The 14,303-nt window shown below is 48.1% G+C and overlaps 1 protein-coding gene across 1 annotated transcript in view; it reads right to left on the bottom strand.

Moving 5' to 3' along the window:
- LOC8025440 (1-phosphatidylinositol 4,5-bisphosphate phosphodiesterase classes I and II) overlaps positions 1–14,303 on the bottom strand; it is a 145,451-nt gene that overhangs the window by 9,383 nt on the left and 121,765 nt on the right. Inside the window, exons 13-23 of the mRNA XM_029979202.3 lie at positions 11,293–11,493; positions 10,431–10,694; positions 8,687–8,945; positions 8,127–8,195; positions 6,750–6,999; positions 2,653–2,716; positions 2,482–2,580; positions 1,889–1,965; positions 675–770; positions 557–614; positions 245–331 (exon numbers count right to left, since the gene is read on the bottom strand). Of these exons, the coding sequence (XP_029835062.2) occupies positions 245–331; positions 557–614; positions 675–770; positions 1,889–1,965; positions 2,482–2,580; positions 2,653–2,716; positions 6,750–6,999; positions 8,127–8,195; positions 8,687–8,945; positions 10,431–10,694; positions 11,293–11,493 (1,524 nt within the window). The remainder of the gene's footprint in view (positions 1–244; positions 332–556; positions 615–674; positions 771–1,888; positions 1,966–2,481; positions 2,581–2,652; positions 2,717–6,749; positions 7,000–8,126; positions 8,196–8,686; positions 8,946–10,430; positions 10,695–11,292; positions 11,494–14,303) is intronic.

A 14,303-nucleotide genomic window follows, 5' to 3' on the forward strand; every position in this document is an offset into this window, starting at 1 on the left:
AATGAGCAACAGCATGAGCAACTTCATCAGCAACTGCATGAACAGCAGCAAAAGCAACTTCATGAGCAACGCTATGAGCAACTTTCTGAAAACGGTTCTATGGCAAGTAAAAGGAGTGCCAAAAACAGTCCTGAAAACCCATCGCAGCCATCATAAAGTCAGGATTGGAGCTGTCTTAGGAAATCGTTTTACAACACTGCATTTCGCTGTTGTTTTTTTCTCTATAAAAGCCTCGTCGTCTCACCTGGCTCTTCTCCTCCTCCAATGATTTCTTGACGTCCTCGTGCTGTTTTTCCAGCTCTGCCTTCTTCTTGTCGAGCAGGCCGCTGATCTGCAAGTGGATCGTAACAGCGGATCAGATGCTGAAGCACGACGCTTACATCCGCTAGAGGGTCGACCTGCGTCGTCTCGGAGATGTTGCGGCTCGCATTGAAAAGACTGAGCATGACGCACAGCTGGTGCTTCTACGTATGACGTTACACGAAATTCCCAAAACGTCGAGTTTCCGACGGGCAACCCAGAAAAAAGAACGGCCGAAGCGGGAAGCGAGGCTCACCCTCTGTCGTTCCGACACCGCTTCACCGATCATCTTCTGGTGTAGTTCCCTCTTAATCCTGCGGGAAAAGGGAACCGTCAGGAGCGAGATCATGAGGGTGCGGAGGGGGAGGCATCACCTGTCGAGTTCGTTCTTGTCTTTGTGCTTCTTGTTGAGGCTGCGCATCTCCTCCTTGGTCTGTGCCTCGAGGCGCTTCATCAGCTCACTCACCTCCCTGGAAGACAGAGAATGATGGAATGGCAAGACAGTGGAGACCAGTGTGACACAACTGCCACCGTCATTGCAGACCGAGAGACCAAAAGTCTCGTCCAGGAAAAGACAAGCGCGCAAAAAGCATACTTCTGCGCAATATGAATCCCAGAAAGATACCTTATTTACCCAAATCTAAGGTAATGTGTATTTGCCAAAAAAAAAAAGAAAGCTTTCGAGGAAAGCGCGAGTCTACAAGCCTGTAAACTTTTCTTGTATCGCTCAACAGCTTCAGACTGTGCTCATTTAAAAGATGAGAGGAAATGCCAAGATTATATTCTACATTACAAAAACCTCGAAGCAATGACAACTTTACTCTTTCTTAATGGCTGCATAGTTAGCTGAGGTTTAACTAAAAACAAAAGGTATTTATTCCGTCTCCTTATTAACTGGGATGTCGTCCTAAGGCTGCTTCACACACTTGCAACGGCTTACGACCGTTGTGCCTTAAAACCTTTTGCGACCAGAGAACACACTGGCGCCATCTATCAGGTAGCCGTGGATCAGCTAGCATTTCCGTATATCTTATTTTTTTCGTGCCCGATTCTTTCCTTCTTGGCTTCAAAATCTTTTGACAACTTTATAAGCAACTATTTCTCACGAATACATAGTGCAAAACACTAGATCTCACAAACACTGCAAAATCTTCGCTCTAGTGAAATGCAGTTCCAGGACCACCTCGTAGGTGGTGCCAGCACGTTTCCTCGTAGGATATCGCAAGGACTTGGTCGTAAGTCAACGCAAATGTGTGAATGGGCCTTTAGGTTAAAAAATATGCTAACAGGGCACTATAGAAGAGAAATGTTTGTCCGGTGGCACAAGATGGGGAGACACAGCAGCCTGACGGAGTGCATCTCCTCTCCAGGGACCTTGAACACAATGGTTCCAGGATGACAAACTCAAAGCCCGAAGAAAAGGAATGCGTAGGTAGTTTTATCGATGCTTCGTTGTCTAGACTACGTACCTTGGTGTAATGACCATCCTATGGGGAAGACGTATTGGTGCGAGGGTATTTAAAAGCGGGTGTGTCGGAACACTACAAATACTTTGGTGCACCAATCTCAAGAAATAAAAGAGGCTTACTTGTCATGTAAGTCCTGTAGTTGCTGCATCTGGGCTGCTTGTGATCCTTGCATTGTCTTTTCCATGGCATTAAAGAGCTGGGAAGTGCAAAAAAGAACACAAAAGTTACAATACTTTTTCTGGAAAAAGGAGCGCACAGTACCGCCTGCTTGCAAAGTCGGTCTCAAAAAGTTTCTTGCCTTCCCATGCTGCAAAGTAGGGATCCTCGAACTAATTCGATACTGAGGAACTCTCATCTCTCTTGGATGGCAGCTGAAGAACTCTTATTGTTCTTGGCATTGATGTAGTAAACTACACGAGGCTACAGGCCTCAAAAACAACAATGCACACGCTAGGGAGTGCTTGGCACATAGCTACACGTCAATGAGTAGCTCTGATCTGCTAAAGTAGTACTCAAACTAGAAAACCACTTTATGTAAGGGGAGGGACAGTTAAGGAAATTCGGGAGCTCAGGGAATGCCTAGCTTCCTAGGTGCCTAGTTTGAGAACCCTCGCGTAAAGATGCACTTTAGTAGCAGGACAACAGCGATGGAACCCTGAGTCCCCAATGGGAGAGTGTGTTTTCGCTTGATGTGGGCAAGCGGGCAACTCACGGAGTCCAGGTATTTGTGCTGAATGTCCATCTCGGCCTTGTATTGCTCCTTGGTGATGTTCATCATGGCTAGGTTGTGGCTCTGCTGCAGTTCTTCTTGCTGCCATGAGAAACAACAAATGGAGACACCCAATCCCCTCCCGGGGGCAGGGCACTCCATCTATCCACTCACCTTCGCTCTGTGTTCTGCATCCAAAACTTGGATCTGCGATTCATTCTGCTGTTTGAGTGCCATACTGCCAAAGAAAGGGCATGGAAATGAGCACTGGACCATTGCAATAACACAAAATTTTGCCACACAGCAAGGATTGCGCAAATACCATATTTACTCGCAAAATGAACACACTTTTTTTTTTTTTCCAAAAATCGATGCAAAGTTGGGGGGAGCGTCCATTACGCAAAATAAAATTTTTGCATCCGTATTTACTCGCATAATGAACGGACCTTTTATCCTGAAAATTCGACGTTGCTTCTTATCTCTTTGCGCGCGGTGCGCGACCCGTAGCCAAACTGGGCTGTGCAAAAAAAAAAAGCTCCTCTTTGTTTTTTTTCTCTTAGTTCCGTGGGTTTTTTTTTCTTTTTGCCGCCTTTCGCAAGCTGTTTTGTTTGCTTAGGCGTTGCTTAGGCGAGGGCTTCTCCGCTTCTCTTTCTTACCTCCTTGCGCGCAGCGCGCGACCTCAAAATCCAGACTGCGCTGTGCAAAAAAAAAGCTCCCCTCCATGTTTGTTTTTTTCTTGCTTCCGTTAGATCTTTTTTATTTTTTTAACGCCTTTTGCAAGGCGTTTTGTTCGCCCACGCTGCCCATGCATTTGCAACCTCGCTGCACCAGGATAGAAAAGTGCGTTCATTTCGTGCGCGTGGGGGGAGGGGGTCAAAATTTTGACGTCCGAGTCGGGGGAGCATTTAATAGCGAGTGAAAATAAAGTCAAAATTTTGAGAGCCGACTTGGGGGGTGCGTTCATTACGCAAGTGCGTTCATTGTGCGAGTAAATACAATATTCAAATTTTCACATCGCAGTTTCCAATAGTGCACTATTTGTATTTTTGAAACTTGATCACGGCAGGTTAGCCTTGTTGAGTGCACTTCTTACCGAGCACTGATGCACTGCAGAGAAGCAACACCTGCAGAGTTGCTTCTCCACTGCGCACCGGTGCTCGGTAAGAAGCACGCTCACTGGGGCCAACCCACCGTGGTCAATACATAGAGAAGTACAGTCGCCGACCGATTATTCGAACTTCGCTGGGACCCAAAAAACGTCCGAATAATAGAGCAGTGTGAAAAATCAACAGATTGAAAAACTTGCCTTTATTACTTCCAAGTGGGCTTAAAAAAGCCGTAAATAGTGCCTTGGTTCAGGTTACGCCTGCGTGCCTTGTTTTAGGTTACGCCTCCGTTTCCGTTCGACAGCTTTCTGTTAGCTTGAGAATCGCTGCCTCCTTTTCTAGCGTTATGGTCGAGTAGCAGAAGAACAGATGGGGCCATGACGTCCAAGCCAGCGTTATCCGAATGAGATCAGGGGGGCTAAGCTCGGCTCGGAGAAATCAAGGCGAGTTCTCCACCGAACTCGCCGCTCGCCAAATTGGTCGGTGCCGTGCATGACGACACGCGCCGTCACTCCCTAGATTGTGACGTCAGAACGGAGGGTTTGAGGCGGTCGGAGAGTGGCATATTCGGAACTCGCGGCGAGATGCTGTGACGTCATTCTGACGTGGCAAAAGCCGCCGCGGATAGGAAAAGCTTGCCGGCTCCGACCTAGGCGAGGTTGGGCGAGTTGGGCGCGAGATGAGGGAGGCGCGTCCGAAATGGCAGCGTTTTTGTGCGTGTTTCGCCGTCGGTGTAGGTACTTAAGCCACGCCACTGTGTTTGACATAGACGACGTTGATTTTCAACAACACTATCGCCTCTCGAAATACGTGGTAAGGTGGCTGTGCGATGAACTGCGTGGCGAACTGGGCTTGAGGCGATGGAGCCGTGAATGAACCGTCGTCCCCGTCGTAAAACCGACAAATTCTACAAAGTGAATCCTAGAAACAAATGTGTTTTTACGGCAATCTGCAACCAGGAACGCAATTTATCATTACCTACAGGCTTTTACAATTATTGTGATGGTTTGCTGCGCTGCGTAGATGCAAAAGAAACACACTTGATAAGATTTAAACTAAAAGAGGATAGAAGAAAAGCAATCTACATGAATGGCGCAAACTAACAACTGTGTAATTTTTTTCTCATCTTTCTCCCTCCACAGCGTATTTTGACAAACAAATCGGTCGTTAGTTGTTTATACGGCAGAACATGCCAGAACATGGCGACATTGTAGCCTGTAGATAAGCGATTTAGCCAGTGCGGTACAACCGCTAGCCTGGGGTCTTTAACGTGCACCACGCAGTAGTGATACACGACCGCACGCCAGTGCGATGCTCATTAAGATCGACACGGGCAGGGGTGGGGATTGAACCCAGGCCCCTGGGTTCTGCAGCGCGAGCTTTCGCTCCACGTGCACCCTTTTCTGAAAAACATATTGTGGCTGTGTGGCGACGTGGGGGGACAAAGATGAGAAAGAAATTACACAGTTGTTAGTCTGCGTCATTCCTGTATGTTGTTTTTTGCCTATTCTCTGCTTTAGTTTAAATCTTTATCAAGTGCGTTGTTCTTGCACCTACGCAGCGCAGCAAACCATCACAATGTCTAAACACCTAGCCCATATCCAAGCAATATTTGTATAATTAGGATCCGTGCTGTTACCGATTCTTATGTCATTTACGATTCAAATACTAAAATTTGGTCTACCTCAATGGGCGACTTGTCTCCCAGCTGTAGATGAGAAATTTAGCCAGTGCAGTACAACCGCTAACCTGGGGTCTTTGACGCGCACCTCGCAGTAGTGAGTGATACACGACCGCACGCCGGTGCGATGATCATCAAGATTTAAAGGGGCAGGGGTGAGGATTGAACCCAGGAGCGGAGCGTAGGGACAAATCGGAGCTACGCTGGTGAACTCGCCGCCGCCGCCGGGGGGGTCGGAAATGTAAGAGGAGGAGTGGGAAACTCGCCGGGGCAGAGTCAAAAGAAGCTCCTCCCCTCCCTCGCGATGTCGCATCGGAGAAATTCCCGCCGAAGGCGAGCTTAGCCCCCCAGAAGCGCAAATCCACGAGCGCACAATGGCGACTGGCGACGCGAAGGAACGAAAAACAAAGCAAAATGATAATAATGATGATGATGATGATGTGCAACTAAATGGGGAAAAAAGGGCTAGCATAGCGTCACCTAGCGGTAGGACTCAGGAGTGCTCAAGTAGCACTGCCAAACCAAGCCAATCCATTGGCAGCCAACATAGAATTCAAAATGGCCGCTTCTCAATGGTGTTTTCCGCTGATCGCTCGCGACGATTTTGTCCGAATAATCAAACTTTCGGACTTCAAGCTGTCTGAAACATTGGTCGTGAATATACACTATTTCTATGGGGTAAGTCACGGTTCTGCCTTTAGGTCCGAAATATAGAACAAGTCCGAAATATCGGAGTCCGAAAAAACGGTTGGCGACTGCACAAATATTGAATCCGCATGCTTAGGAGAAAAGCACACTTTCAAAGCGGGATGGTGCACACACGTGCATGGACTATATCAAAAGACAAAAAACTTTGTGAATCTTAATATCTACATTACAGTAAAATTTTCAGAATGAAACAAAACAAAAAAAAAGCATGAGTACATTTATGCTAGGCAGATATGTCGTGACAACCTGCAGAGTTCATTCCTGATTGAAGAAAAAATATTTGTATATAGCAAGAATATTTATCAACCCCCTCAATCAGGCATAGCTGGGCATCTCTATAGGTTTAATTATATGTCAAATGAGTTATTTACTTGCCATCCCAATGTAGGCAATGTACTTTCTGAGGCGACAGTTCATATATTAATATTAGCTTAGAAATGGACAAGTGCGAGCTTGGGAGCAACCTTCGTGAGTTCAGCTGGATTAATGTTAAAACATGGTGCAGTAGTGAAAATTTTGTTTGAAACTATTCTATATTCACTTCAAAACTATTTGGCCAAAACCACTATTCGCTTCGAACTCAAAATTCGCTATTTACACATGCCTAAAGAATGCAGAAACTGTAACGTAACAGATGAATGATGAATCGTAAAGGCTGGACTAACGCTCGCTGCAAGATATCCAGCGCAGCCAGCCACCAGTGCACTCGCATAAGTGACCAAAAGCACAAGGCCCGCAACCTGGACAGGGACAGAGGGAGAGGGAAGGTGGCTCACACATCCCCGCATGAGAACTTCTTGCCCAGCTTGGAGTGCGACTTGCTGAGCTGAGCGCGGTGCTTCTCGTTGGCCTGGGAGAGCTTGTCGGCCCGCTGGGTCTGCATCTCCCGCTCCTTGTCGCGCAGCTTGTCAAAGCGCTTGCGCACCACGCTCAGGTCCTTGTCCAGCTTGCTCAGCACCTTCTGCACTGTCTTGTGCTCCCGCAGCTTGCCAAGGGGCTCCGCCGAGAGCTGCGCCTCGGGGGACTCTGCAGGGGGACACGTGGTGCACCCCTGTGACGCACCTTTGCAACACATTCCTGTCATGCACTCCTGTGACACACCCCTGTGATACACACTTGTGCCGTGCCCATGTGACACATATTATGCGCTCATGTGACATCCCTGTAACACACTCCTGCAATGTGCCCATGTGATACACACATGTGATTCACCCCTGTGACCTACCCCTGTGATTCGCCACACCCTTGTGACACGCGCATATTACACACTCTTGTGACAGATCCCTGTAACACACTCCTGCAATGTGCCCATGTGATACACACATTTGATTCACCCCTGTGACGTACCCATGTGATACGGCCACACCGCGACGTGCCCGTATCATGCACCTTGTAACACACCTTATGTGACACCTCCATGTGATGCACTCCAGTGAAGCACTCTTGCGATGGACCTGTGTGATACACCCCTATGATGCACCCTCGTGATGTGCCCGTGTGACGCACATCTGTGATGCACCCCTGTGACATGCCCCCTAACTCACCCCTGTAATGTGCACGTGCGCTCCCTCGAGCTTCTGGAATCATTTGCTGTTCAAAGATAGTCTGTTCAAGGCCAGAACTGAAAGGGCCACAGTGATCCCTGGCAGCATGTCCTAACAATACCTCGATACTACAAAGGTTCTCGAAACGCGTCTCTGACTGGCGGGCTTACCGCATCTTTTTTTGATCGGTGGACTTTGTAATGCACTATATCGCTGCAATCCTGGCAGTGTCACAGCAGAGGAGGCGGGCACGGCAGATGTTTCTCCTCCAGCAGCAGCTGGCCAGTCGACAAAAACTTTGTCATCTGGGTACTCTCATCTTCTTCAGAGGCACTTCTTCAACCAGCCTCCAGGATCGTGGCAACCCGTGCCATTACACAATGGTTTTTCTGACATATTAAGTTGTACTTTCTCGAGGACATTTTGGCGCATGGGTGGAACAAGACACTAAACATACAAGTTGTAAATAGGTTCCAGGCATCATAATTCTGCTTAGAAATATCTGGCATTTGTGAACAATGGCAAAGCCACAATTCAAAATCGAAAACGGGAGGCTTGGGTTCTTTGGATGACTCCGAGGAAGTTCCGTCACAAGTGCAGGTTACTCACCCAGTAGAGAGAGCGTCTTTTCCTGGGTGCATTCATCTGACAGACTCCTCGACGTTGGGTCCATTTTTCCTGCAATGACGACAAGAAAGCTCTAAAGAATGCTCAGCACAAACAACCTCTTACAGGAGTGACTTGGTAGAACCTCCCAAGGCAGAACTCTGACAAAAAAAAACTTCCGAATAAGACTTCTCAAAATGTTTTATTAAGACCTCAAACTATGGTCTTTAAATTAAGACTTCAAACTAGGATCTTCTCGTTTTTCGATAAATAAAACTTTCAAGGAACGGAACAGTCTTTTTTAGTCCCTTTGAGCTCCATTTAACAAGTTCAACAGCGCACAGTGCCCTCCACTACAACAGCCACGTTTACAATAGTACAAGCAGTAATGAGGTGGCAAAAACTAAGAGCGTCTCCAAGCTTTGCTCAGTCTCTTTGCCCACTGTCCTCCTCACCACGTGACAATGCATACATATGCACACGCAATGCTCTCCAAATGCTCTCCGTGATTAGAGCTGCTCCGACCACCGACCATTCAAGTTTTATGTGTGACGAACGCTCACGTGTGAGGGTGTCCTGGCGCGCAAGGGGCGGCGCGGGGCTGCGTGGCTGCAATCCCCCGTTGTTGAGCGCTGCAGCGACTGGCAGCGTCGCCGAGGGGGCCGCCGTGTCGGCCGCGTCGATTCCGCAGGCAGCACTGGGTCGCGCATCCCCGGACGACGCCCCCGGGGACGGGGACGAGGCCCCCTGGGGGCACGCTCCCAGGGTGCTGGTGGCCGGGGCCTGGGTCTGCACTGGACTGCGGCTCTCTGCAGCCAGGCCCTGTGGACGATGCACCCATCAGTTTCTTCGCGTTGCAACCCGCATATCGTCACTCAAAAAAACAAAAATTCACAGGGTCTCTTAGGTTACCTCTAAGACGACTTGAAGGCGAAAGCCCAAACGCCGATCTAAACATGATAACGATCCTCCGAAGAAGACAGCGCGCTCTCTGACGACACACTTTTGGCGCCATTTTATTGGCTCACTCGGATCGTGGCGTGGCTGTGGTCTAGGTGATGGCGAACTTCCGAAGACAGCGCGCTCTCTGACGGCGCACTTTTGGGGCCGTTTCATTGACTCACTCGAATCGTGGCGTCAGCTGTGGTCCCAGTGATAGCAAACCTCCGAAGACAGTGTACTCTCTGACGACGCACTTTTGGCGCCGTTTCATGGGTACTTTTTGTTTTGGTACCTTTCGTGTCGCCGACGTTTTTTCATACTTTTCGTGATGCCGACATGTTTTCGTTTAAAGACATTTAAGGTCGACTGAACAATAAGAAATATAAGGCCGTAAAAAAAAAAAGAAGCTCCCGAAAGCTTACTAACAACAACTTGGCTTCTTCGTTGCCTTAGCACGAGGGTTCCCAAAATGGGTTCCTAGAAACCCAGGGGTTTCGCCTAAAAAGCCTTGTGGGTCCCCCGAGCTCATAAATTTCCTCAATCATCCCAGCACCTAAGTAAAGTGTTCTAGCAGTTTCAACACTAAATAAAAAAAATATTTAAAGACATTTACAAATCTTTGTAACGCAAAATTAGAGTGCAGCTCTTGAAGAGGTGGGGAGGGTACAGAGGAGAGGGTATGCCCTTCCTCCTCTTCTGTACCCTCCCCTCCTCCTCGTCCTCCCCTTATTTCCTCCTCCTCTCCCCTACTCCTCCTTTCCTCCTCCTCCTTCGCACCTTCCCCTTCTCCTTTTCAGCATGTGACGTCAAGTTTCCCGCTAAATCTAGCGGAGAAACTGAATTTGTTCATAGGTAAAGTGATACCAAATCATGTGACGTCATTTTCCCCGCTAAATTTAGCGGGGAAACTGAATTGGTGTTGAGGTCACGCGACTTGTGACCTCAACACACTTGCATTTGCTTACGACCGAGTTCTTGTGACCTCTCACGACACCCACCCAGTAGATGACCAGCACCATCTACGAGGTGGTGCTGGAACTGCATTCTACAAGAGCGAAGGTTTTGCAGTATTTGCGAGATTGATTATGCATACTATCTATGAGAAATGGTCGTTTATAACATTGTCAAAAGATTTTCAAGCCACGCAAGGAAGAGCGATGCGCCAAGAAAATAGGAAATATACGGAAAGGCCACGTGTTCCAAAACCACCCGATAGATGGCGCCGGTGTGTTCTCTCGTCGTAGGAGATCCCAAGAGGTTTTAATGCGCTCGGTCGTAAGTAGTCGCAAGCGTGTGAACCACTCATTATGCTTCCGGCCCGATGCCGGAGAGACGTCGAGGTCCAGAGATGTGCAGAGAAGGTACCTCGTCGAGGTCGTCGGTGAGCGCCCTGAGCTGGGTGGCATGCTTCTCGATGCGGGACTGGTACTTGATGGGGTTAGCCAGGGCGTCGGCCAGCTCCGAGAGGCCATCCGGCACGTAGTCCTTGACCGTCACGTGCACAAAGAGCGTCTGGAGCAGCAGGGGCTGGCCGGACTCGTTGCGCAGCGAGATGTGCCGGTAGCCCGGGCGTAGCCCCACCACGGGCAAGATGCGGTGGCCCAGCAGCTTGCCGCTGTCGTCGCACACCTGCCGCCAGGCGCGGATGCCGAAATAAAATTGGGGGGTTTTATGCGCCAAAATAACGAACGGCATCTGGCACACCTCAGCGAAAGAGTGAGGATTAATTCCGACCAACTGAAGATCTTTTGACGCGCAACCGGAAGCTTGGTTACACGGCAACTTCTCCGCAATGAGCCTCCGTCGAATTAGGGCCTCTCGGCCGGGATTCAAACCAGCCACCTGGGCATACGTTGGCTGGCACTTTGCCTCTGAACTACCGAGACGGCGGCGACGCAGACGCCGATAACGCGTCACCGCTGTTAATGCGTCACCCCAAGCTGGCAAGTATTAGTACTTCTACGGCCATTTTACAGAAAGTCTGGTGCAAATCTAAGACCGTTTTATAGAAAGTCCAGCAGCAATCTACAACCATCTTATACGAAGCCCGACGACAAGCTGCGACAGTCTTATGAAAGCCCAGTGGCAATCTACGACCGTTTTATAGAAATTACAACGACCATCTACAACCGTCTTAAGGAAAAAATGGCAGCAACCGACAACTATCCTATGGAAAGACCAAAACCAATCTAGGGCCGTTGTACGGAAGGACCGTCAAGAGCCTCACCGAGATGCGCAGCACTGCCAGGTCGGGCAGCACGACCTTCTTGAAGATGAAGGGCTCCTCGTCGTAGACCGGGTTGATGCCGTTGGCCGGCACGGTGCGTGTGCGGAACCGCCGTCGCACCGTGTCTGCGGGCAGGCCGTACATGTCCACCTCCACGTAGGTGCCCACGTGCTTGTCCGTCAGAAACTGACCCGAGATTATCTGCAGCAAGGGGCCGAGGCCGGTCATGCCGTCAGAGCCACAACTAAAAAAATCAGAATCTATCGTATTACGTGTGTCACAGCGATAGCAGCTTGCTTTCATTGTGGCTTCACTGTCGTTTTGGCCCCTCTTCAAAAACACAATTCTGAGGATTTTCGTGCCATTTTCACTTTCGCTCTCGACTGCATTCCCGTGCCTCGTCCATACTCTGTCTACGACGAGCCTCTTCAGTGTGGCGTAACTGAAAGTCGCATTCTTTGGACCGTGGATAAACTTTCCCAGTTTGTCTGCTCTGGTGGTTGCATGCACGCGTCGGCACAACGAGATGTCGGCCATGTTGGCTGCAGCCACTGTCAAAGTGAGAAAGACAGGGCATCCCCTAGTGCAGCTACGCAGCGCTGCATAGCTTACGTCAACATCGCAAACCCGCACAGCTTGCTTCAGAGCGGGTTTGCTTCACCACAGCGCACCGGTGCTTGATAAGAAGCACGCTCAACAGGGCTAACCCACTGTGATCAATACATAGAAAAGTACAAATATTGCGTGCTTAGGAGGAAAGCACACTTTTAAAGTGGGATGGCGCACGCATGTCCCTGGTTTATTTAAAAAGAAACGGAAAAGTTTGTGAATGTTAATATCTAGACTACTGTAAAATTTTCAAAATTAAATCAAACTGTAGCTACTATGCAAAAGTATAGTTTAGGCGGAGGTGTTCTGACAACTTGCGCTCATCATTTATGATTGTCTTTTTTCCTTACTCAAATTCAAGATTTAAGAAAGCATATTTGGACATAGCAAGAAGATTTATAAATTTCCTCGATTAGGTATACCTGGGCATCGTTATAGGATTATTTCGATGTTAAATATGTCGTCTACTTGCCATCCGAAAGGGCTTTTTGAGGCCACAGGTCATAAATATAGTGAGATTAAAATTAGCTTAGAAATGGACAAGATGAAGCTTGGGAACAACTTTCACAAGTTTAGCTCAGGGTTGGGCAGTATCGCGATACAAATGTATCGCGATAGTATTTCAGAAATACATTTCGTATCTCTATTTCTGTATCGCGATACATTTTTTTCACCAGTATCTGTATTCCTGTATCGAAATACATTTTGAATGTTCCTTTGTATCGCGATACAATCACGATGAAGTGTATTTCGTTACAATTCTTGAGAAAAACTCCCTCTCCTCCTCTCCCTCTCCCCCTCCCCTCCCCTCCCCTCCCCCCCCCCCCGAAAAAAAAAAAAAAAGAAACAAGTTCGAAAGCATTTTTTTTTTTTTTTTTACTTCTAAGGGCACCAGAGTCAAGGAGATGCTGGGGTATTGTTACTATGCTGACCAATTAGTTCCTTTTGATTCTGCGAACTATTTTTCTATTAGTCCTCTTCTCTCTTCTGAGAAGTGTTGCGTAGTGGGAAACTCGAACCAGGTGGCGTGCCAGGAGTGGAGTCAGAGCATCTTCTGCTGCAGGTCTTTAGGTAGGGATTTCTTGAGTCATTGTATGCTGGCATCCAATGCCCGCTGCTAACCGTCTCTCTCGCCTTAGCGTACAGAGTACACCCTGCCGGCAAAGCTGAGTCACATTCCGTTGCAGCACGAGCCAGGCGGTGGCTGACTTGAAATAGTAGGAAGACTCATGCTGTGAAGTTCAACACATATCCGAATGCATCTGCGGCTGCGCCCGTAATATTGCACGGCTCAAGGGTACGTCATCAGTCGACGTGAACGTGACCCGCTGCTCTGGTGATCCGAAACCCAGAAGGAGGCCAGAAGTGGCATCGCTGTGCCATCCCAGACTACGCACTCCCGCAACTAGTCTCGAGACCGCCGTTTCTTGGACAGCTCGCACCTGTGCCGGCAATATCAGCTCGTAATCCACGAGGTCTCTGTTTGGATAATGCTAGGCAAAACTTGAGGACTGCAATCCGTGCGTCGGTGGCGGAGGGTCGGTAGTAAGGACCTTCAGAACAGGGATGCTACCGTATCGTTTTTTTCAACTGTAAAACAGAAGATAAGACATGTATTCCAAGATTCTCCAGGTGGTCCACTATTCTCAAAAATTCCAAATGACACTGCATGCACGATCTTCAGCTAGGTAGCCTACAACGAAAGTGCGCATTGTCCTTTCATACAGCAGCGTGGTAAAGTTTCATGTTCAAGGCCACACCTACAGATAAAGAATTCTAGTTCATTCCACCGTGACATAATGTGATCAATGTTGACAGGATTCCCTCGTCAGACAGAGAGGATGTCGTGGAAGGGACCGCGGTCAGCAATTGTTGGAATGTTTTTTGGGCCCATTGAAGACTCCTTGTCGTCCGAAACCACTACCTGCAACGCAAAGTGCCAAGCCTACGGGAACGTAATTTCGGGATCGAAAACATCCACTTCAAACTTCAAGCTTCATCTCAGTTGGTGTCTCAAAAAATTTGAAAAATGTATTTCAGTATCAGTATTTCTGTATTTGTATTTCTGCCCTCCCTAAAATGTATTCCTGTATTTGTATTTCCAAATACTTTTTGCCTCTTTTTAAAATGTAATTCCGATATGTATCGCGATACATTTTTACAGATGTATCTTAGAATCAGTATTTTAGCTACTATTTCAATGTATCCCAGTATTTGTATTTCCAAATACATTTTTGAGTATTTCTGCCCAACCCTGGTTTAGCTGGGTTTTTGTTTAAGCATGGTGCAGTAGTAAAAGGTTTGCAGAAACTATTCAATATTTGATTCACCAATATTTGGCCAGAACCGCTATTCACATCGAACTTAAAATCTACAATTCACACATGCCTAATATTCATACA

This window comes from Ixodes scapularis, unplaced genomic scaffold (assembly GCF_016920785.2).
Source record: "Ixodes scapularis isolate PalLabHiFi unplaced genomic scaffold, ASM1692078v2 PGA_scaffold10__122_contigs__length_95168666, whole genome shotgun sequence".
Lineage (NCBI taxonomy): Eukaryota > Metazoa > Arthropoda > Arachnida > Ixodida > Ixodidae > Ixodes > Ixodes scapularis.